Below are 20,316 nucleotides of genomic sequence, written 5' to 3'. Positions count from 1 at the left end.
ATATTTGTTTAGCAATGGAATTTAATGCTTACCTTTTAAAATGAATAATATTCAGAATTTGTGTCCGACATGCAATAAAACATTGTAATTGTCCATACAGCTATTGTTGTAGTAGGCTATTTGCGCTTAAATTCGAATCATAGGCCAATGTGTAGGCTATAGCAATTTGACAGAATTTCAGTTAAAAAAAAAACAGGCCTAGGCTACATTAAATGTAGCTTGTACCTTACTAAACTTAGCTGACATTCTAATTCTGAAATCAACAAGAAAACAGACAGCCTATCAGTTTACATCACTGACTTTCGCATGGTCAGGTAGGGTAATTTTTAGGCTGCTATTACCAACTTTGCCCAATACAAAAGGTGGGTAAAATGTATTGCAAAAAATATATATAATCTTTATAAAAGTTAGATTCATCCTGGTAAGAACTTATTCCATAATTCAAAACAAATGTGCTTCTGCTTGCAAAAGCAGTGCCGCATATACGATGTATCTGAGGTGAATGCAGAGAGACAAGCGTATTTGAGGAAGATCAAAGGGAGGGGTAGAGAGAGGATGGAGAGGGAGTGGGACCCGGATGCTGATGCGAATGAGGCGAAGGAAGACGAGAGAAAATATCGATTTACGGCAAGAAAAGCAAAGGACTGTAAACGGGGAGGCCCGCTCACGCAATGTGTGCAATGATATGAAAATGTGTCTATCTAGTATAGTGTGAATACATATGCAGATATTTATTTTTCACTAGCAAATCGTTGAATTAATGAAATTGGAACCGGCGAGGGAGGACACGCCAAAGGAGAGAGAGAAGATGCTGTGATACGCTTAGCCTACTGGCAGGGCTAGAGCGAGAGGGAGGGGGAGGGTGATACGGTAAAGATGGTTGTTTTGCAAGGGACGCATCTTTCCTCAAAAAAAATCGCAGCAATGTGGCTGTTGGACGAAACATATCATTTCGCGTTACAAAGAAACTTCAAAATGATCCGATTTTGACAGACGCTTAAAGACGTGGATAAACGTAGGCTAGGCTAACCACAGTGTATGGACGCACTTGTGTGGCTAATAACTCGAAGATAACATGCTGCTCCACCTGTGATATAGGCCTGACACAGTGAATACCATTTACATCTGTCTGCATTGAACTATAAGGACGTTTTATGTTGCAATACGTTGTTTGAATGAATTGATGTAGCATCCCAATGATAGTAACCTGTTTGTGACCAGGTTGCAGATAGAAAAGGAATGGTGCAGTCAAAACTAATGTTGATAAATATCTATTGATGGTTGGTGCTGTCAAAGAGATAGATATTGGTACTGATCTCTGTTGATTGACCAATGTATCAAAAGCAAAGCTATTTCAAATCTGAAAACTGTGACATATAGGCCTACCATGTTATCAATCTTGTCATACTTGTTATCATGATAGTTGTCGCTATTTTGAGTTTAGGCTAGTGCATAACATGATATGTGTGTCATAGCAATCCATTGACTCAGCTGTTGCCTACCTGTGATCGTTTCAGTTTCAGTATAATACTTGTCTATATCGAATGAAAGCAAAATACATGAGTCCAGAACCACCTATCAAAAAAGAAGTAAAACCACAATTCTTAATTCAGGACTCGTCCAGTCTTTAGCTCTGAATATAGACCTACAACTCCAGTCTTATCTCAAAGAAGCGTTGTAATATTTTTCCTAACCATTACCATTGTTATCCAGGCTTCCTTTTTTTTTTTTATCCGGGGGCGATAATTCATGAAATCCACCTAACTATAGAGCTAGTTATCACCATTAGCCGTTATAAGTCGTAGCCAATAGTTAGAGCAGTATGAGTAAGGAACTGTCACTAAGTCAGTCAGCTCAATATGTTGGGCCATATCGACTGGAAAAAACACTGGGGAAGGGCCAGACAGGTGAGTTCTGAATTTCACAGTTTTTTTCCTCTTTCATCTGTGTGAAAAATAACAGTGTTTATTATGGGATGGAGGGATGGGTGAATAGATGGACAGATAGATGGGAGTCATATATGTGTTTTGTGAATGTGTTAAGAATGCGTAATACCCTTATATTGGTCAGTGTATGGTGAGCATGTGACTCGCTCTCTCAGGCCTGGTGAAGCTTGGAGTTCACTGCATTACGGGACAGAAGATAGCCATCAAAATAGTCAACAGGGAGAAACTGTCCGAGTCAGTTCTGATGAAGGTAAGAGAATGATGACGCAAATAAGGATATCCCAGTATGATGACTACTTTTCTAAAAACGGACAACATTATGATTAACTGGCTGTTTGCAGTAGTTGGGTCTTCCAATAATTTGTTTTATATCACTTCATTTTAACATTGTCATAAAGAGCACATGTTCAACTTCATATAAAACACCTTTTTTCCCCATCTCAAGAGGTGAAATAAAAAATGGACAATAGTAAGTGCCAATTAAGTGGCAATTGAATGCAAACTTCACAAAAAAGATCAATTGCTAAAACATTTCTAGCCTGTCTATCTATGGGTAACAGGGTTGACGTGTTACGCTCGACCAGCTCAGTTTCCCACCATAAAAGTAGTTCACCTGCTTTTACACAATTATTTGACCATTAGATGTTCAATGTCTCTTTTGAAAAATAAATTTCGAAAGGATTAGTTTCACCATATTAAAACATCAGTTCATGGAACAGGGTTGACCTTAAAATAAGGGACAGGTTGTTTTTTTAACCTTAAAATGAATCACTAATAATGTATTTGATTGTATTTACTTACTTACGTAGGCGTATGTATGCTGCAATTCAGCTTTTAGCTGCAAATGTGTACAATTCCAAATAAACCTTAAATATATATATATATATGTAACTTTAATGCAATATACATAGTAATTACTGTTAGGAATTGTAAAGAAATTACATGCATGCAAAGGCTCTTCGACAAGACATATTTCATCAAGTATGCATTAAGAGTGAACACTGGAATGTAAATTCCTCTCAAATGACAATTTTATATCGCTCTCTCTTCCCCCCTCTCTTTCTATCCCCATCTCTTCTCTCCCTCCCTCCCTATATCCCCCCTATCTCACTTTCTCTCTCTCTCTCTCTCTCTCTCTCTCTCTCTCTCTCTCTCTCTCTCTCTCTCGCCCTCCCCCTCTCCCCCATCTCTCTTTCTACCCCCCCTGTCTCTGTCAAGGTGGAGAGGGAGATTGCCATCCTGAAGCTGATTGAGCATCCACATGTGTTGAAGCTGCATGACGTTTACGAGAATAACAAATACCTGTGAGTTCATTCATTGTACATTCAGGTGCGCCCCTCGGCTCTGCCTGTGCCCTGTGGCTCTAGACCCGTGGGTGTAATGTGTAAATATTAATCAAAGGACTGTATTAGTCTGCTGCGTCTCTCTCTCTTGAAGTCTGCAGATTTCTGCCATCAAATCTCCCATTGACTTCAATGCATGTTCTACGCAAATATCCAAATTACACAAGCCTGTCCTCAAGTTAGGATTCAACCCTCTTTGAATTCTTGCTCAACTTCTCTCTCTCTCTCTCTCTCTCTCTCTCTCTCTCTCTCTCTCTCTCTCTCTCTCTCTCTCTCTCTCTCTCTCTCTCTCTCTCTCTCTCTCGCAATTTGCTTTATTGGCATGACGTAACAATGTACATATTGCCAAAGCTTATTTTGGATATTTACAATATAAAAATGAGAATAAAAATTGTCAACGGGACAACAGTAACAACAATAGCCAAGTGTCAAAATAACCATACATTCAACAATAACAATAAACATACAGTAGAGTACATGTGCAGGTTGATTGGTTTGTCAGACACTGTCCCTCAACTTATGGCAGGCAGCAATGTAGTGCGCTGCCAACCCACAGCTCTTTGCATCCTCCCCCAACAGGACTGGTAGCCTACTCTCATCAGAGAGATCTTCGAAACCTTGAATAAGGGTTTCAAATTTGGGGAAATGACACTCTCTAATTGTTTTATATTTTTGAAATTTTGTCAGGAAATGCAGCTCCATCTCAGGTTCTGCTGTTGTGCAGTGGTTGCACAGCCTTTCCTCTACAGGGAGCCAGGTTTTCCTGTGTCTACCCTTCTCAATGGCAAGGCTGTGCTCACTGAGCCTGTACTTTGTCAAGGTTTTTCTAAGGTTTTGATCAGTAACCATGGTCAAATATTTAGCCACAGTGTACTGTTGATTTAGGGCCAGATAGCACTGCATTTTGCTTTGTGTTTGTGCTTGTGTTTCCCAATAAGCAATGTAGTTTTATTTTGACTGTGTTGTAATTTGGTTTATCCTGATTGATTGGATGTTCTGGTCCTGAGGCTTCAGTAGAACAGGTTTGTGAACTCAGCCCCAGGACCAGCTGGATGAGGGGACTATTTTCTTTGCTCAGCTCTTGGCATTGCAGGACTTGGTAGTGATATGAGAGGGGGTCACTGTATTTTAGATGTTTCCAAAACTGAATTGCTCTTTTTTGAGTTTTTATTATTAGTGGATATTTGCCTAATTCTGCCCTGCATGCATTGTTTGTAGTTTTCCTCTGGACATGTAGGATAATCTTACAGAACTCTGCATGCAGGGTTTCAATGGGGTGTTTGTCCCATTTGATGAAATCTTGTTTTGCAAGTGGACCCCACACCTCGCTGCCATAAAGTGCAATTGGTTCAATGACAAATTCAATTAGTTTTAGCCAAATTTTAATAGGTATTTCAATCTGAATTTGCTTTTTAATGGCGTAGAATGCCCTGCGTGCTTTCTCTCTCAGTTCATTCACTGCCTCATTAAGGTGTCCAGTTGAGCTTATTTTTAAACCTAAGTAATTGTAGTGTGTGCAGTACTCTATATATTTTGTACCAATTGAGAACTTTGGTCTAATTCCATGAGATCTGGATCTTCTCTGGAAAATCATTATTTTAGTCTTTTTGGGGTTTACTGCCAGGGCCCGGTCTGACAGTACTGCTCTAGCAGGTCCAGGCTCTGCTGTAGGCCATGTGCTGTGGGTGACAGCAGGCATAGGTCATCTGCGAAGAGTAAGCATTTAACCTCTGAATTGTGGAGACTAACACCAGGGGCTGAGTATTTTTCTAGAATAGTGGCCAATTCGTTGATGTAAATATTGAAGAGTGCAGGGCTCAGATTACAACCCTGATGAAGGCCCCGCCCCTGGTTAAAGAATTCTGTTATTTTCTTGCCAATTTTAACCCACCACCCTCCTTCCCTCCCTCCCTCCCTCCCTCCCTCCCTCCCTCCCTCCCTCCCTCCCTCCCTCCCTGTAGGTACCTGGTGTTGGAGCATGTGTCAGGTGGGGAGTTATTTGACTATCTGGTGAAGAAGGGCAGACTGACACCTAAAGAGGCCAGGAAGTTCTTCCGACAAATCATATCGGCCCTGGACTTCTGTCACAGTCACTCTATCTGGTAAACGACTCTATTCATGTACAAAACTTATTGTGTGTGTGTGTTTATGTGTGAGTGGCTTGTGTCATCCAGCGGTTAGAGCCTTTACTAACTTTCATGTCTTTCCTCTACTGTCCTATCGTTCAATAAAGGCACAACAAATATGAAATGATTGGGACTGCCCACTTAAAAAAATAATAATAGCATTTAAAAAATAAAATACATGTATAACTTAGCAGTGCCTGATTGAGCTTGCCTGGTGCAATGGAAAAACTTGATTAGTCCCAAAACTGAAAACCCTGCCCAACTTGCTCTCCAGGCTCAATCAAATGGTCTGGTGTGGTCTCATTGTTTTTATGCGTCCTTATGAGTAATTCCAGTCTATTCACGCCATCCGTTAATATTTAACTAATAATGTCATTTTATTCGAATCTATTCTATTTTACTCGCTCAGTGTTTTAATGCTTACTTCAGTAGGTAATTCAAGGTCTCACTAATAAATGAATTATATTCCGTCCTATCCCACTCAACTCTACTCTGCTCTGCTCTACGCTGCTCTATTCACGCCATCCCACAGTCACAGAGACCTGAAGCCGGAGAACCTGCTCCTGGATGAGAAGAACAACATCCGCATCGCAGACTTCGGCATGGCCTCCCTACAGGTGGGGGACAGCCTGCTGGAGACCAGCTGTGGGTGAGTATGTTGTGTGTGTGTGTGTGTGTGTGTGTGTGTGTGTGTGTGTGTGTGTGTGTGTGTGTGTGCGTGCATGCAGTACGTGTGTGTGTGTGTCTTATGTGCTGGTAAAGCTCGTATCTTCTCAAGGCCTCACTTCTATCCATTTCAGATCCCCACACTATGCCTGTCCAGAAGTGATCCGGGTAGGTTCCTGCTCGTCTTCCCTTTTCGTTCTTTTAAGTGCCTAAGATCATCCAACCAAGTGAGATATAGAAATGTAATGATTGATAAGACATAAGAAATGTAAGTACTTGATAAGGTAAGAGTTTGCTGATACCAACATGTGTATGTAGGGAGGGATACATGTTGCATAGTACACATCTCTCTCTCTCTCTCTCTCGCTCGCTCTCTCTCTCTCTTTCGCTCTCTCTCTTTTTCTCTCTCATTCACTCACTCTCTCTTTCTCTCTTTCGCTCTCTGTCTCTCTCTCTCTATCAGGGAGAGAAGTATGATGGTCGCCGGGCAGATGTGTGGAGCTGCGGAGTCATCCTCTTTGCTCTGCTGGTGGTGAGAAAGTGTCCCGTTTGCCCTCTTTGCTTACGTCTTACACCTACCCAATCCTTTCAGATCGAGAGGAGGGGCTAGGGGTCAATTTGGAATTGAGTATGTGTGGAATTGGGTTATAACCTTGTGACCCAAAATAACTGGTCGGTTTGCTTGGCACAAATGAAGCCTAGCCCTAGACTAAAAAGTATGTTTAATGGAGATTCTCCATTGAAGGTGCTTCTTTGTCCAAGACTAGGTTTAATCTGTGTCTGGATAACCAGCCCAACATGTGTTTGTATGTGTATTCACGCCTCCCATTCCTTGTAAAAGGGCCTATTTAACAGTAACGTCCCCGTTCCCCTGTCCTCTCCTCTGTAGGGTGCCCTACCATTTGACCATGACAACCTGCGTCAGCTCCTCGAGAAGGTGAAGAGCGGGGTGTTCCACATGCCCCACTTCATCCCCCCGGACTGCCAGGCCCTGCTCAAAGGCATGATTGAGGTCGACCCCGACAAGAGACTCACGGTACGAGAGAGGTAGGATAGGCAGGCAGAGGCGAAGGGGGAGAAGGAGGTAATGGAGGGAGAGGTTAACCCCCGACAATAGGCTCACGGTACAAAAGTGTGTGTGGGGGGGGGGGGGGGGGGGGGGAGGGGATGAAGGAGGGAGAGGAAAGAGGGATGAAGGGGGATAAGGAGGGAGACGGAGGGGTGAGAAGGAAAAGGGGACGAGGGTGATCCCAATTGAGGATTTAGCATACAATATTCAATGAGGTTTTTCAATGACGTCTTTGAGGGTCGCTTCCAAAATGGCACCATATTTGACTATGCTGCCATTTGGGAACGCACAAGATGGGGATTGAGATGCCTAAAATGTAGGCAAAAGTGATGAGAGAATCTCTTTCCAATTTCAAAAGTCAGGCCCAGCAGGAATTGTTTACACCTTGAGCTAGCAGCCATCTGTGTCTTTGAACAGACTGTACTAATCGTTCCATCTGCCCTCTCGCCCTTCCAGCTAGAGGCCATCCAGAAGCACACCTGGTATCAGTAAGTATGGATTAGTTTGGTCTGCCTTTGAATTATAAATAGGGAGGAATTGGGAATTTGAAGTTGATGCCAAACATTGTGTATGGTGCCCAGTGTTTTGGGTCACTAACATGGGGGTGTGTGTCTTTGTGTGTGTGTGGTACGTGTATCTGTTTGTCTGCGCGTGTGTGTGTGTGTCTCAGGTCGGGTCGTAACGAGCCTTGTCCTGAGCAGCCCGCTCCCAGGCGGGTGTGTATGGGGCGCATCCTGTCGCTGACCGAGTTGGACCCGGATGTGCTGGACAGCATGCACTCTCTGGGCTGCTTCAGAGACCGCGGGAAACTCACCCGCGACCTGCAGTGCGAAGAGTACGTGTGTCTGTGTGTGTGTGTGTGTGTGTGTGTGTGTGTGTGTGTGTGTGTGTGTGTGTGTGTGTGTGTGTGTGTGTGTGTGTGTGTGTGTGTGTGTGTGTGTGTGTGTGTGTGTGTCTTCTCTCACATTTCTCTCTTTGTCACCTGTCTCTTTCTTTTGTTGTTTTGTCTAGCTGGGCCCATGTCCACCTTTTGTGTCTTCTTTCTTCTTGTGTTCAACCTGTCTCTCGTCTTGCTACCTTCCTCCAAATTGTATTCCTGAATTGAAATCTTTCTACACAAATCTCCCCTTGACTTTCGTTTTGCGATTTACGAGAAAGTCCAAGTGCGTATCTCAAGATTCAACTCTCTTTAAAGCCCTCCCTCCCTCCCTCCCTCCCTCCCTCCCTCCCTCCCTCCCTCCCTCCTCCCTCCCTCCCTCCCTCCCTCCCTCTCTCTCTCTCTCTCTCCCTCCCTCCGTCCCTCTCTCTCTCCCTCCCCCAGAGACAACCAGGAGAAGATGATCTATTATCTCCTGTTGGACAGGAAAGAGCGTTACCCCAGTTACGAGGATGAAGATCTGCCGCCCAGAAATGACGTAGGTGAGTCCCTAGCTGTCAGGAGCGAGCCACTGACCGCACTGACTTGACTCCGTCCCTGTCTGGTCCGCAGTCTTCCTCCTGCCCCTCTGTCTCTGTGTCTCGGTGTGCACCTCGCTCCTGCTTCTCCACGGACCCACCTTTTAAACTTAATTCCTCATTTTGCCGCGCGAATCTGGATACTGATGCATATGAGTGTGGGGTAGAAGTGTGTTTGGGGAAAGGTGTCTTTTGTGTGTGTGTGTGTGTGTGTGTGTGTGTGTGTGTGTGTGTGTGTGTGTGTGTGTGTGTGTGTGTGTGTGTGTGTGTGTGTGTGTGTGTGTGTGTGTGGGGGGGGGGGAGGTTAGGTGTGTGTAGGGGCTGCCTGTGTGTGTGTGTGTCGGGATATTTTGAGTAGTTGTGATAGCCTTACTATGTACATTGTATGTTCTGATTATGGGGGGTGGGGGGGTTGGGGTGGCTGTTACTGCGTAATGGACTAACTCCACCCTGGTGTCTCTCAGCGGACCCCCCTCGTAAGCGCGTGGACTCTCCCATGCTGACGCGTCATGGCCGCTGCCGCCCGGAGAGGAAGAGCCTAGAGGTGTTGAGTGTGACCGAGCAGGGGTCTCCTACCCCGACCCGCAGGGCCCTGGACACGGCCGCACACAGCCAGAGGTACTAGAGGGGTGTCACACACACGGTCCGCAAACACACAAAAAAAGGCAAATGCAGGCACACACTCACAAATACAGACAGGCGCACACACACACACACACACACACACACACACACACACACACACACACACACACACACACACACACACACACACACACACACACATATTACATTCTTACTAGACAAAAATATTTTGTTAGCCACATACAGTGCACTCAGAAAGTATTCAGACCCCTTGACTTTTTCCACATTTTGTTACGTTACAGCCTTATTCTAAAATTGATTCAATTGTATGTTTTCCTCATCAATCTACACACAATACCCCATAATGACAGAGCAAAAAACTGGTTTTTAAAATGTTTGCAAATGTATTAAAAATACTAAACTGAAATATACATTTACATAAGTATTCAGACCCTTTACTCAGTACTTTGTTGAAGCACCTTTGGCAGCTATTACAGCCTCAAGTCTTCTTGGGTTTGACGCTACAAGCTTGGCACACCTGTATTTGGGGAGCTTCTCCTATTCTTCTCTGCAGATCCTCTCATGCTCTGTCAGGCTGGATGGGGAGCGTCGCTGCTCAGCTATTTTCAGAGATGTTCGATCGGGTTCAAGTCCGGGTCTGGCTGGGCCACTTAAGGACATTCAGAGACGTGTCCGGATGCCACTCCTGCGTTGTCTTGGCTGTGTGCTTACGATCGTTGTCCTGTTGGAAGGTGAACCTTCGCCCCAGTCTGAGGTCCTGAGCACTCTGGAGCAGGTTTTCATAAAGGATCTCTTTGTACTTTGCTTTGTTCATCTTTCCCTCGATCCTGACTAGTCTCCAATTCCCTGCCGCTGAAAAACATCCCCACAGTATGATGCTGCCACCACCATGCTTCACCGTAGGGAAGGTGCCAGGTTTCCTTCAGACGTGACGCTTGGCATTCAGGCCAAAGAGTTCAATCTTGGTTTCATCAGACCAGAGAATCTTGTTTCACATGGTCTGACTCCTGTTAAGTGCCTTTTGGCAAACTCCAAGCGGGCTGTCATGTGCCTTTTACTGAGGAGTGGCTTCCGTCTGGCCACTCTACCATAAAGGCCTGATTGGTGGAGCGCTGCAGAGATGTTTGTCCTTCTGGAAAGTAACTCTGGAGCTCTGTCAGAGTGACCATTGGCTTCTTGGTCACCTCCCTGACCATGGCCCTTCTCTCCCGATTGCTCAGTTTGGCTGGGCGGCCAGCTCTAGGAAGAGTCTTGGTGGTTCCAAAATGTTTCCATTTAAGAATGATGGCCACTGTGTTCTTGGGGACCTTCAATGCAGCAGAAATGTTTTGGTACCCTTCCTCAGATCTGTGCCTTGACACAATCCTGTCTCGGAGCTCTACGGACAATTCCGTTGACCTCATAGCTTGGTTTTTGCTCTGACATGCACTGTCAACTGTGGGACCTTATCTAGACAGGTGTGTGCCTTTCCAAATCATGTCCAATCAATTGAATTTACCACAGGTGGACTCCAATCAAGTTGTAGAAACATGTCAAGGATAATCAATGGAAACAGGATGCACCTGAGCTCAATTTCGAGTCTCATAGCAAAGGGTCTGAATACTTATGTAAATAACCTTTTTTTGCTTTGTCATTATGGGGTATTTTGTTTTATCAATATTTTATCAATTTTAGAATAAGGCTGTAATGTAATTTTATTTGTCACATTTTACTTGAGGGTGGAATATTTTTCGTTCTCTTCACCTTTATGATGATGACCTTTAACCTTATGACCTCTTGTGACCCCTCTACAGGTCTCGATCAGTCAGTGGGGCGTCCACCGGCCTCTCCTCCAGCCCTCTCAGCAGTCCCAGGGTAAGAGGCTTGTTGGCCAACGCTTTTAAAATCCACTCTGAAATGATAAAGTACACAACGTTGACTCTGAACTGTCTTTTCCTATACAGTATATGTCAGATAATGGTTGTCTTTTTTTGCAACGTTCAAAGACTTATTGCCGATTTTAACATTGCTTTAACATTGCGTTAATGTTGCTTTAACGCTTCCTCGAACTCACTCAAGCTCCTTGGTCATTCTGAGCCATTTTACATGTCATACCACACTCTCAGAATAATTCTCACTCATTTGGAGTTTCTTTGGCATTTCTCTTCATTTTTCTTCTTTCTCTACACCACACTTTCTGGAATATATGGCTTATTTTGTAAAGCAACACAGCACATAAAGTAAAGCTAAAACATGTTTGGGTTGCAGAAATGTAAGATACATTTTGCACCTCCCCTTGTTGATCATCGTTGGTAGTCATTGTTGGTTATTTTAATGACATTTATTTGAGTTGTGTTCCACTGTAACCGTGAAAACGTCAACGTACTAGTTGAATTAATACTTTCCGGATCACCAAAAGCAGAAACAGAGTCATAATGTATTGCTTGCGCCATTTTGTAGTTTTTGTCTTCCATACTATTTCTGACATTTTTGCGTGCTGGGTTATCTATAGTGTTAGCTGAAAGTGATTTAAATAAAAAGATTGAGGTTGGAACATAAATGGTTGAAAGCAGGGTCAGAACTAATGATTTTACATTCAGTTATACAAATAGCTCACACCATCAGTGCAGTTTCTTCACCGTCATTCAAGAAGCACTCCTTTGTCATAACCCATAACACTCATTTCCATCCCTCTTTTTCCATTTTCCCATCCCTCTCTTTCTCTTCTTCTTTTCCATCCCCCCCTACCCCCCCAGTCCTATCAGAGCCCTGTCTTCACGTTTAGCCAATCAGACGTCACTTCCACCACCCCTCACACTAAGGACCCACCCAAACCGGGAAGTGCTACCACGCCTCGGTCGGCCCGAACCCACGACAAACCCAAAGCGGCCCAGAACCCCAAAACCCAGACCCTGCCCACCACCACCAAGGGCGGTCCCGCCACCAATCGGCCCCACCTCCAGCCCATCAAGTCTCTCCCCATCCACAACTCACCCTCCCGCTCTCCCTCCCCCCTCCTCTCACCCATCCCCCGCTTCTTCTTCTTCCCCTCGCCCTCCGTGCTCAAGTCGGTCACTAAGAGCTTCTACCCCAACTCTACCCACTCTGTGTCGCAGGTCACCCCCCAGGGCTCTCCGCTGCCCACCCCCATGGGCACCCCCGTCCACCACCCCCACCACCCCTCCTCCTCCACCCCTCCCTCCAACTCCTCCTCGTCCTCCTCCTCACGGGCGGAGGGAGGCGGAGGGGTGGGCTCCCTGTCCCTGACTCCGCCCTCCAGCCCCGGAGGGAGTGGCGGCATGGCGGCTAGCAGCTCTGCCCACTGGAGGACCCGTCTTAACTCGTTCAAGAACAACTTGCTGGGCTCGCCCCGCTTCCACCGCCGCAAGATGCAAGGTAACTACATAGCAATAGATTTTAAACAATTGAAATTGAGTTTGAGCAAATTAGCATACAGAGCTACATGGAACAAATGTCCTGTTTTCTCAGTACCCACATTAGAGGACATGTCCAGCCTGACCCCAGAGTCCAGCCCTGAGTAAGTCATACACACACACGCACACTCATGAACATGCCTCCCAGATGCCCTACGCATCGGGGACCAACTCATTTAACCTCGCCACAACCTTCTCTTTGTGTGTCTGTCTGTCTGTTTGTGTATGTGCGTCATGCTCCCTCAGGCTGGCTAAGAAGTCGTGGTTTGGGAACTTCATCAGCCTGGAGAAGGAGGAGCAGATCTTCGTGGTGATCAGAGACAAGCCGCTGAGCTCTGTCAAGGCAGACATCGTCCACGCCTTTCTCTCTGTGAGTATCTGACTCTGCGCTGAACATCCTGAGTTAACAGTGTCCGAGACTTGTCTTGAGAAAGGCCTACATTCTAGCTTGTTGTTGTTGTTTTTTTAATCACATTTCAGTCCTAGTAATATGGTCATGATTTTGAAGTGTTCGGAATTCATCTTGTGAGCCTTTATATTTTCAATACAATCTGTTTTATTGACAGAAAAACGTGTCGATGTGGCTAAAATGGAGTTCAACTCTCTCAATCTTCCTCTCTAATACCCCAATCTCACATTGACCCTCTTTATCTGCCTCTCCCTCTTTTACTTTCTCTACCCACCTCTCCTTTCCTTTCTTTTCATTACCCCGCACATGTATCCCTCCCTTTACTTACCCTACCCAACCCCCGGCCCAGATCCCCTCCCTCAGCCACAGCGTCATCTCCCAGACCAGCTTCAGGGCCGAGTATAAGACCTCCGGCGGCCCCTCCGTCTTCCAGAAGCCTGTGAAGTTCCAGGTGGACATTGCCTTCTCCGAGGGAGAGAGAGAGCGGGAGAGGGAGAAAGCCGAGCGGGAGGGCAAGAGAGAGGCGGGCATCTACAGCGTGACGTTCAGCCTCATATCAGGCAAGTGGAGCTTGGAATGGAAAGGAAAGGTGTTCGTTCTAATGCTGTCAGTTGGTGATTTACAGCGTCTGGTTTATATGGTGGATTGAATTGTTACAGTTCATGCAAATGATTTAAAGTAGGGCAGGTTTGTTATGGTTGGAGGGAGAGCTTTGGCTGTGCTTTTGGTATATGCTACTGTGCAAAGTGTGTGTGTGTGTGTGTGTGTGCGGTGCAGGTGTGTGTGTCTTTAGTGCTGGTAAAAGCTTGCATCTTCTCAATGCCTGTGTGTGTGCGTGTGCGTGCGTGCGTGCGTGTTCGCAGGTCCTAGTCGCAGGTTCAAACGAGTGGTGGAGACCATTCAGGCCCAGCTTCTCAGCTCCCACGATCAGCCCATGGGGGTCTCTGGTGAGTCACACACATTCTCTGTCACTCACACACACCAACCTCACACACCATTTTCCCACATCCAGGTTCACGTCATGATAACTTAAATGAATAATCCATAATTTGCGTTGTAAATTATTGAAATTGTTGTAAATGTTTGTATATGTTTACAAATATTGAAATATTAATGTATTAATAGTATGCACACTATTAATAGTTGATTAATTATTTGTGAAGATTATAGTGTTTACCCCACATTCTTACACACACTGGTTTCACCTGCATGACTGGAGTCACTGTATTCTCTCTCTCTCTCTACAGACCCCTTCCCAGACGAGAAGAACAGTCGGCCCCACGGTACCCCCACCCGCCAGAACTCCCGGCGCTCCGAGGGCGGGGGCGACCGGTGCGAGTGGGGCGAGCGAGGGGACGGAGGAGGCATCGGAGGCGGCATCGGAGGCAGTGGGGGGGTCCTGCAACGCCGAGGCTCTGGGAAGGAGAGGACCCGACTACTGTCCTCCAATGGAACACAGTCCCAACCCTAAATCAGAGAGAGAGAGAGAGAGAGAGAGAGAGAGAGAGAGAGAGAGACCAGTCGGGTAGCAGGTGTCCAAAATCCATTGGTGAAAAAATAAGACAAGTTGTCATCAGACAAAACCCAAACCCTTCACAAACCATGAGATGTACAGTATCTCCCATTCCACCCCCAGAAGATGTCTCAACAAGATGCTTTAAGCCTGAACACAAGCTGATCTTTTTTTCTGCTTTTCACCTGTGTTAAAATATACATTCATGTTGATTCACTGAATCAAGCAGGGATCCCATTCAAACCAGTAATAAAACAAAAACATTTTCCCAAAGGGGATATAATAGATGAGCCAGACACAGCACAGGTCAAACTAGGAACTTTGAAGAAGCGCTAATTTGCATGCCAATTAGCCAGTCATTACGATAAAGGGTGTTTGATTTTGATGATAAGATCTGCTAGCATACCATTCCTTTTGCAATAACTCAAGCAAAAAGTTAAGAACAGTTTAAACAATCCTGTGATGGTTCTCAAAAACACACAACGCCCCCCTTTCCCGTACCTCTACCCCTCAGCAGCGTAACTGAAAAGGATACCCGGTGAACACCTTGATGTGCCCAACATTGTACGTACATTTACTCAAAAGACAATGAAAGATGATGGAGACACGTAGAGAACCCTCTTGCTTATTATCACAGACCACCCATTCCAGAAGTTAGAACCGGCTGCCAGTTCCATGAATGACTTTGGCGACAACACCTTCAGATCCTGTTTTAAAAGGGAGAAATGAGGTCCTTAAAAAAAAAAAAAAGGCATTTTCAACATCGTCTTCTTTTGCGGTAACGAAATGCAAATTAGGCTAACTAAGTGAATGTGAAAAATATTTTTTTATTTAGGTTTAGTTAAGATGATGTAGTTATTGATTTTGAGGTTGGCGCTATCAGCCGAGATATAGGAGAGGAACGACAACAGGAAGATTTGACATCCTCGACATATCCGCTCCAGTATCTGAATGTGGAGACCCCACGCCGATGAGAGGAAGTCAGAACGAAGTCACCGCTGATATATTTGGATTATTTTCTTTTCTTTTCTTTTTACTCAGAGACAAATACAATGTAACCGAGATGTAGGCGTCGTCGGAAACCTTTGCTCTGAAGAAAAGTATTTTTGATTTGAAGAGAAATATGAAAATATATTGAAGAAAAAAAACATGGGCAAATAGTTACATGGGTTGGACTTCCACTGTCTGTCCCTGACTCAATGAGGAGAGAATTCCAGACCTATGGTTTGGACAAACTCCATCTGAGCTTGTCTCATATCACCACACTATTCACATATTGACTCCAAACATTAGATTTCAACACTCATTGATCGATGGACATTCTCATGAAGCTGTACTCAAAATGCTGACGTATTACTCCTTGTTATCCAAGACTTAAAAAAGGCTAACAAAATGGTAGTCCTTCTGCCATCACCAATGAGCCAAGTGATCCATCCTCTGCACCCGCGTCACCTTATATCACCTCTCTACAAGCAGACGCAGCTGTTTTGACGATCATGGATTACAACAGTATTATGTGATAGAAACTAGACACATTACCAGCCAGTCTTCCTTACTGCACAATATGCAACAGATGCAGAATGTTTTGAGATGTTCCATTTCCTTGTTTATTCTATTTCCGTATTTATTTACTTATTTATTTACTGTTGTATTTATTGATATATTATTTATTTATGTGGGAAATGTATCTTGCACCAACATAAATATATCAGGAGCTAGGGATATAATGTTTTTCTTGTCAACATGATTTTTTCTTTGATTTCTTTCTCTTTCCCATGACACTAATTTTGTTTTTGGATCATGAACTTACAACATTTACATTCCTTCCCAGCATTCTGTCTAAATGTTGGTGTTTTAGTTTCTATTGTATGAATTCGTTTATATATTTTATGTTCTGTTCAGGGTCGTATTCACTAGGAACGAAACGGAAGCGAACGGACCGAAACAGGGAGGGACTACCTGAAGTTGTCCAATGAGATACAGATTTTTTGTTTGCAAAGTGTTTCGCTACGGTGTGCACTAATGAATACGACCCAGTTCTGATTATTGGATTGTAAGAGTTGAGTCAATGACTGAGTCAGGGGTTTATATTTCAGATCTGTTGCACCACCTGTGACCAGGTTACAGGCAAAGAGATGAGAGGGACTCTCTTTAAGCATTCTGTATAAAGTGACTGAGCCAGCAATGAGCACATTGCTCTAGCAAGCTAAACTGTCCACATTCATTGACAGACACGAGCAAACCACCATCGTACACCTTTCCTCCGACAACATCAAACGCTCATACTGCTCCCATGTCTTTCTTTATGCCTTTCCCCTTGACCTGATGCGTCTGTCATCACCAGTTCCCGCCATCGTTGTGCGGACCACTTGACTTCGAGAGAGAGCACGCTGTACAAGTCGGGGCATCACTGTCGCTATTCACCTTTATGATTGTTCACTGTCATTTTCATCATCTCCATCATCATCATCACCAAGATCATTATATTCATCATCCTTACTCTAGCTAAGATTGTAAACTATTGTCCATTCCTAAGGGTCAGTAGAATAAGGTGTTAAAAAAAGAAATGTCTGTATCATAATTTAAATATAAAAGTGCACTATTATAACTATTGCCTGTGATAAAAAAAAAAATGAAACAATTATGGTTGAATTGATGGTCAAAATAAAGAGACATCCACCTTATTGTTATGATTATAATAATAAACTCTAAAATAGTATGTCTGTTGTGTCCTTTTGGTTTCCAGCTAGATGTTCCAAAATCCATTTGTAATACATTGAAAGGCATAAATCATTTACAAACTCCACATTAAAGTGTAGGAGTCATGAGTTTTTACTCACCAAAGTAACAACACAGTGCGGTCAAAGACTTAGTAACTTAGTTGTAGTCACCATCTGGTTACCTATAACTACAAACAGTTCGTTTTTTATTTATTTTATATATTCATTAACTTATTTCCAGATACCTTCTAAACGACCTACAATGCACTATTTAACAACTTCACATGGATAATTTACTCTGTGGTAGCTAGCTAGCTTGAGCTGGCTAACGTTAGCCACTAGCCATGCAGCCTGAGTGTTGGCAGTGGTGAGCTACAATCCACCAATCATGAGGAGTTGTAATGTAAACAACCAATCAGATTGCCCACAAGTGTGGGCCGCATGATCCTGCTCCACTGCTCTGAATTCTCCTGCACTGGCAGGCTTGCCTCTGGCTCAAAAGGAAAGTGGAAAATCATTCCTGCAGTGCTTTAATTGTTTAGTACCTTGTCTGTTCTTCATTGTTTTTCATCTTCCAATTTGTTTGGTCAACTTTTCGACCTGTTCTCCATGAAGTAGGCTCTCAGAGTTTTTCATCCTTGGTTTAGTACAGTATCTGACTGACTGAGCTGTTGTGATAATTTCCATCTGCCTGGAGCCTTCCTCCGATCACCATTTTTTTGTTGAATCTTCTGTCTCCTGTGCCCAATGCTACCTCTGGAATCCATTTACTTTGGATTTGCTTCACTATATCGCCATTGGATTAGTTGACTCTCTCTCAGCCGGTGAAATGGCCTCTCAGAAGCGCCTCTCCCGTTGGCTCTTCTTTGGTAGCTAACTCAGCCGTCAATCGGTAAGTCTCTGCTCTCTATGTTATATCTGCTGGATTTTTTTTTTTTTGTGTTCTCTGGGTTCCTACCTGTGCTAGACTAGTTGGTGTTGTTCTCTGGCTTACTACTTAGCTATGTCAACCGTGGTGGCTAGTTAGCTAGCAGGCTTAAATAACTAACTTTAGCTGGCTGGCTCACTTACAGCCTAAGATAACTGCATATACCAGTAACATGATTTGATAACTGCTTAGATAGCTTTATGTATTTCCAAAACTTTGGTTTACTTTAGTGTAGTGTAAGCTAGGTGTTGATAGCAACTGGCTTGATTCATGCTGTGCTAACGTAATGTTAGCAGGCTGTTAGGGCTAATGTTAGCAGGCTAGTTGGCTAGCAACCTTGCAAGCTGATTTGTAACAAAATATTCATAAAGTATTTGCTTGTAAATTGGTAGAAAATGTAATTGAAACCAGTAGTCATGAGTGCAAACGATTTGGTTTAATTTGAAGTTATACATTTAAGTTTACATTAGGAAATAGGCTTGCTTGCCAAGTCCTCTATATTATGTCACACCTTGCATTTTTCCCCCTGCATTCTATGGAATTCTGATCAATTTTATGTAATTTCTAGAAAAATTTAAAGTGAGGTGTGTCTTTTCATTGGGACTTTTGATGTGTGCACTAATGCAAATGCATATGTTACATGTGCATTTACATTTATGCGACCTACCCTTTAATCATTGAACCATGGGCAAAATGGGCATTTCCCCAATTATTGTAGGTGGTCCTGAGTACGCCTTTTAGTGGGCTGCATATATATCATCGCAGTCTACACAGCAGCCTATAAGTGAAAGAATGACCGTTCTCCTAGCTACAGGATATTATGCTGGCAGCACGATTGCTGATTTTTAAAATATTTTTTTTCTATAAGAGTCAAAATCAAATCAAATTCGATTTGTCACATACACATGGTTATCAGATGTTAATGCGAGTGTAGCAAAATGCTTGTGCTTCTAGTTCCAACAGTGCAGGAACATCTAACAAGTAATCTAACAATTCCCCAACAACTACCTAATACACACAAATCTAAAGGGGTGAATGAGAATATGTACATGTAAGTATATGGATGAGCGATGGCTGAGCGGCATAGGCAAGGAGCAATAGACGGTATAAAATACAGTATATACATGTGATATGAGTAATGTAAGATATTGTGTCCCCCTACAAAGACAGGCTTAACTTTGGGAATATCGCTTTTATTTTTGCACTATTATTTAAGTCGCTCTGGATAAGAGCGTCTGCTAAATGACTTAAATGTAAATGTAAATGTATTTACAACCACCTTTGAAAAAATAAATGAATAATTTGATGTATTTTATACCAGCATTTCTTTTGAAAGTTTACCCAAATACTGGTATGTTGAAAGCTAATGTGTAGGCTATATTTAAAGATTTTTTTTATAAAATACAAATATACAGTATGTTGTTGGAATTACTCAATAGAGTCTGCACAACTTAAATGGGTCTCTTGTGCTAGGCAGCGGGTTTTATACAGAGTACTGGGGACTCCTTACTCCACCCACTCAATTCACTGCAATGCAATACACCGTATATGGGATACATATTGGTTTGTAGAGAACTTTTCTACCTGTCTCAGCTAAAGTGGGGTGGGAAAGACTCAGTAGGGTCTCTACTAACCAAATATGTGTAGTTTTTGAGGGGTACTGTGTTGCACGGCTTGCTGCTGTGTTGCACGGCTTGCTATCATAACATAGTGCCTGTGAACTTAAAGTCACACTGGACAGTTATAACCATAGATATGCAATATATAGTTAGTAGCAGTAATTGCATTACATTCAATCTTAAAATGATGGATTCCTTAAGTCAGTATGAAAGAGAATTAAAGGATACACTACTCCCACTTCCAATACCTGGCATTACAGTATCTGGCAATGCATGGACTTGTGATGGATGTGACAATAAACTCTGAATTTTCTCATCGGTGCCCACATTTTAGAAAACAGTCAGGCGGTAGTAGTTGTGGTGTTTACGTGTGCTTATTCTCTAAAGCAGTCTTATTATAGGGCAATGTGAATACAATGGCATGCGAGAGTATGTTTTATATCAGCTATCAGACAGGAAATTCCTACGTAATACATTTAATACTCTCCAGAAAATGCCTTTGC

The 20,316-nt window shown here is 43.5% G+C and overlaps 1 protein-coding gene across 2 annotated transcripts; it reads left to right on the top strand.

Moving 5' to 3' along the window:
* Nucleotides 1-554: 554 nt before the first annotated feature.
* On the top strand, nt 555-17,265 carry LOC139570435 (serine/threonine-protein kinase BRSK2-like). Of its 2 annotated transcripts, none has more exons than XM_071392312.1 (19): nt 555-1,907; nt 2,102-2,196; nt 3,165-3,250; nt 5,251-5,391; nt 5,948-6,064; nt 6,216-6,249; nt 6,545-6,613; nt 6,971-7,117; nt 7,607-7,638; nt 7,821-7,985; nt 8,472-8,569; nt 9,070-9,223; nt 11,005-11,065; nt 11,947-12,586; nt 12,680-12,728; nt 12,871-12,994; nt 13,383-13,593; nt 13,897-13,980; nt 14,281-17,265. In XM_071392312.1, exons 1-19 carry the CDS (start codon nt 1,823-1,825, stop codon nt 14,502-14,504), a joined length of 2,616 nt encoding a protein of 871 aa, XP_071248413.1. In that variant the 5' UTR covers nt 555-1,822; the 3' UTR covers nt 14,505-17,265. The 2 variants fall into 2 exon arrangements, with proteins under 2 accessions (XP_071248413.1, XP_071248414.1); XM_071392313.1 differs by having other exon boundaries at nt 556-1,907; nt 12,307-12,586.
* The last annotated feature ends 3,051 nt before the right edge of the window (nt 17,266-20,316 follow it).

The sequence above is a fragment of the Salvelinus alpinus genome, chromosome 3 (assembly GCF_045679555.1).
Source record: "Salvelinus alpinus chromosome 3, SLU_Salpinus.1, whole genome shotgun sequence".
Taxonomy (NCBI): Eukaryota; Metazoa; Chordata; class Actinopteri; order Salmoniformes; family Salmonidae; genus Salvelinus; species Salvelinus alpinus.
This window is presented reverse-complemented; position numbering and strand designations above follow the sequence as displayed.

Excerpts from the sequence above, each read along its gene's own strand:
- LOC139570435 (XM_071392312.1), top strand. The coding sequence starts at position 1,823 with ATGAGTAAGGAACTGTCACTAAGTCAGTCAGCTCAATATGTTGGGCCA. Across the intron at positions 12,587-12,679 it reads CCACCGCCGCAAGATGCAAG|TACCCACATTAGAGGACATG; the intron begins GTAACTACATAG and ends CTGTTTTCTCAG. Across the intron at positions 13,981-14,280 it reads TCAGCCCATGGGGGTCTCTG|ACCCCTTCCCAGACGAGAAG; the intron begins GTGAGTCACACA and ends CTCTCTCTACAG.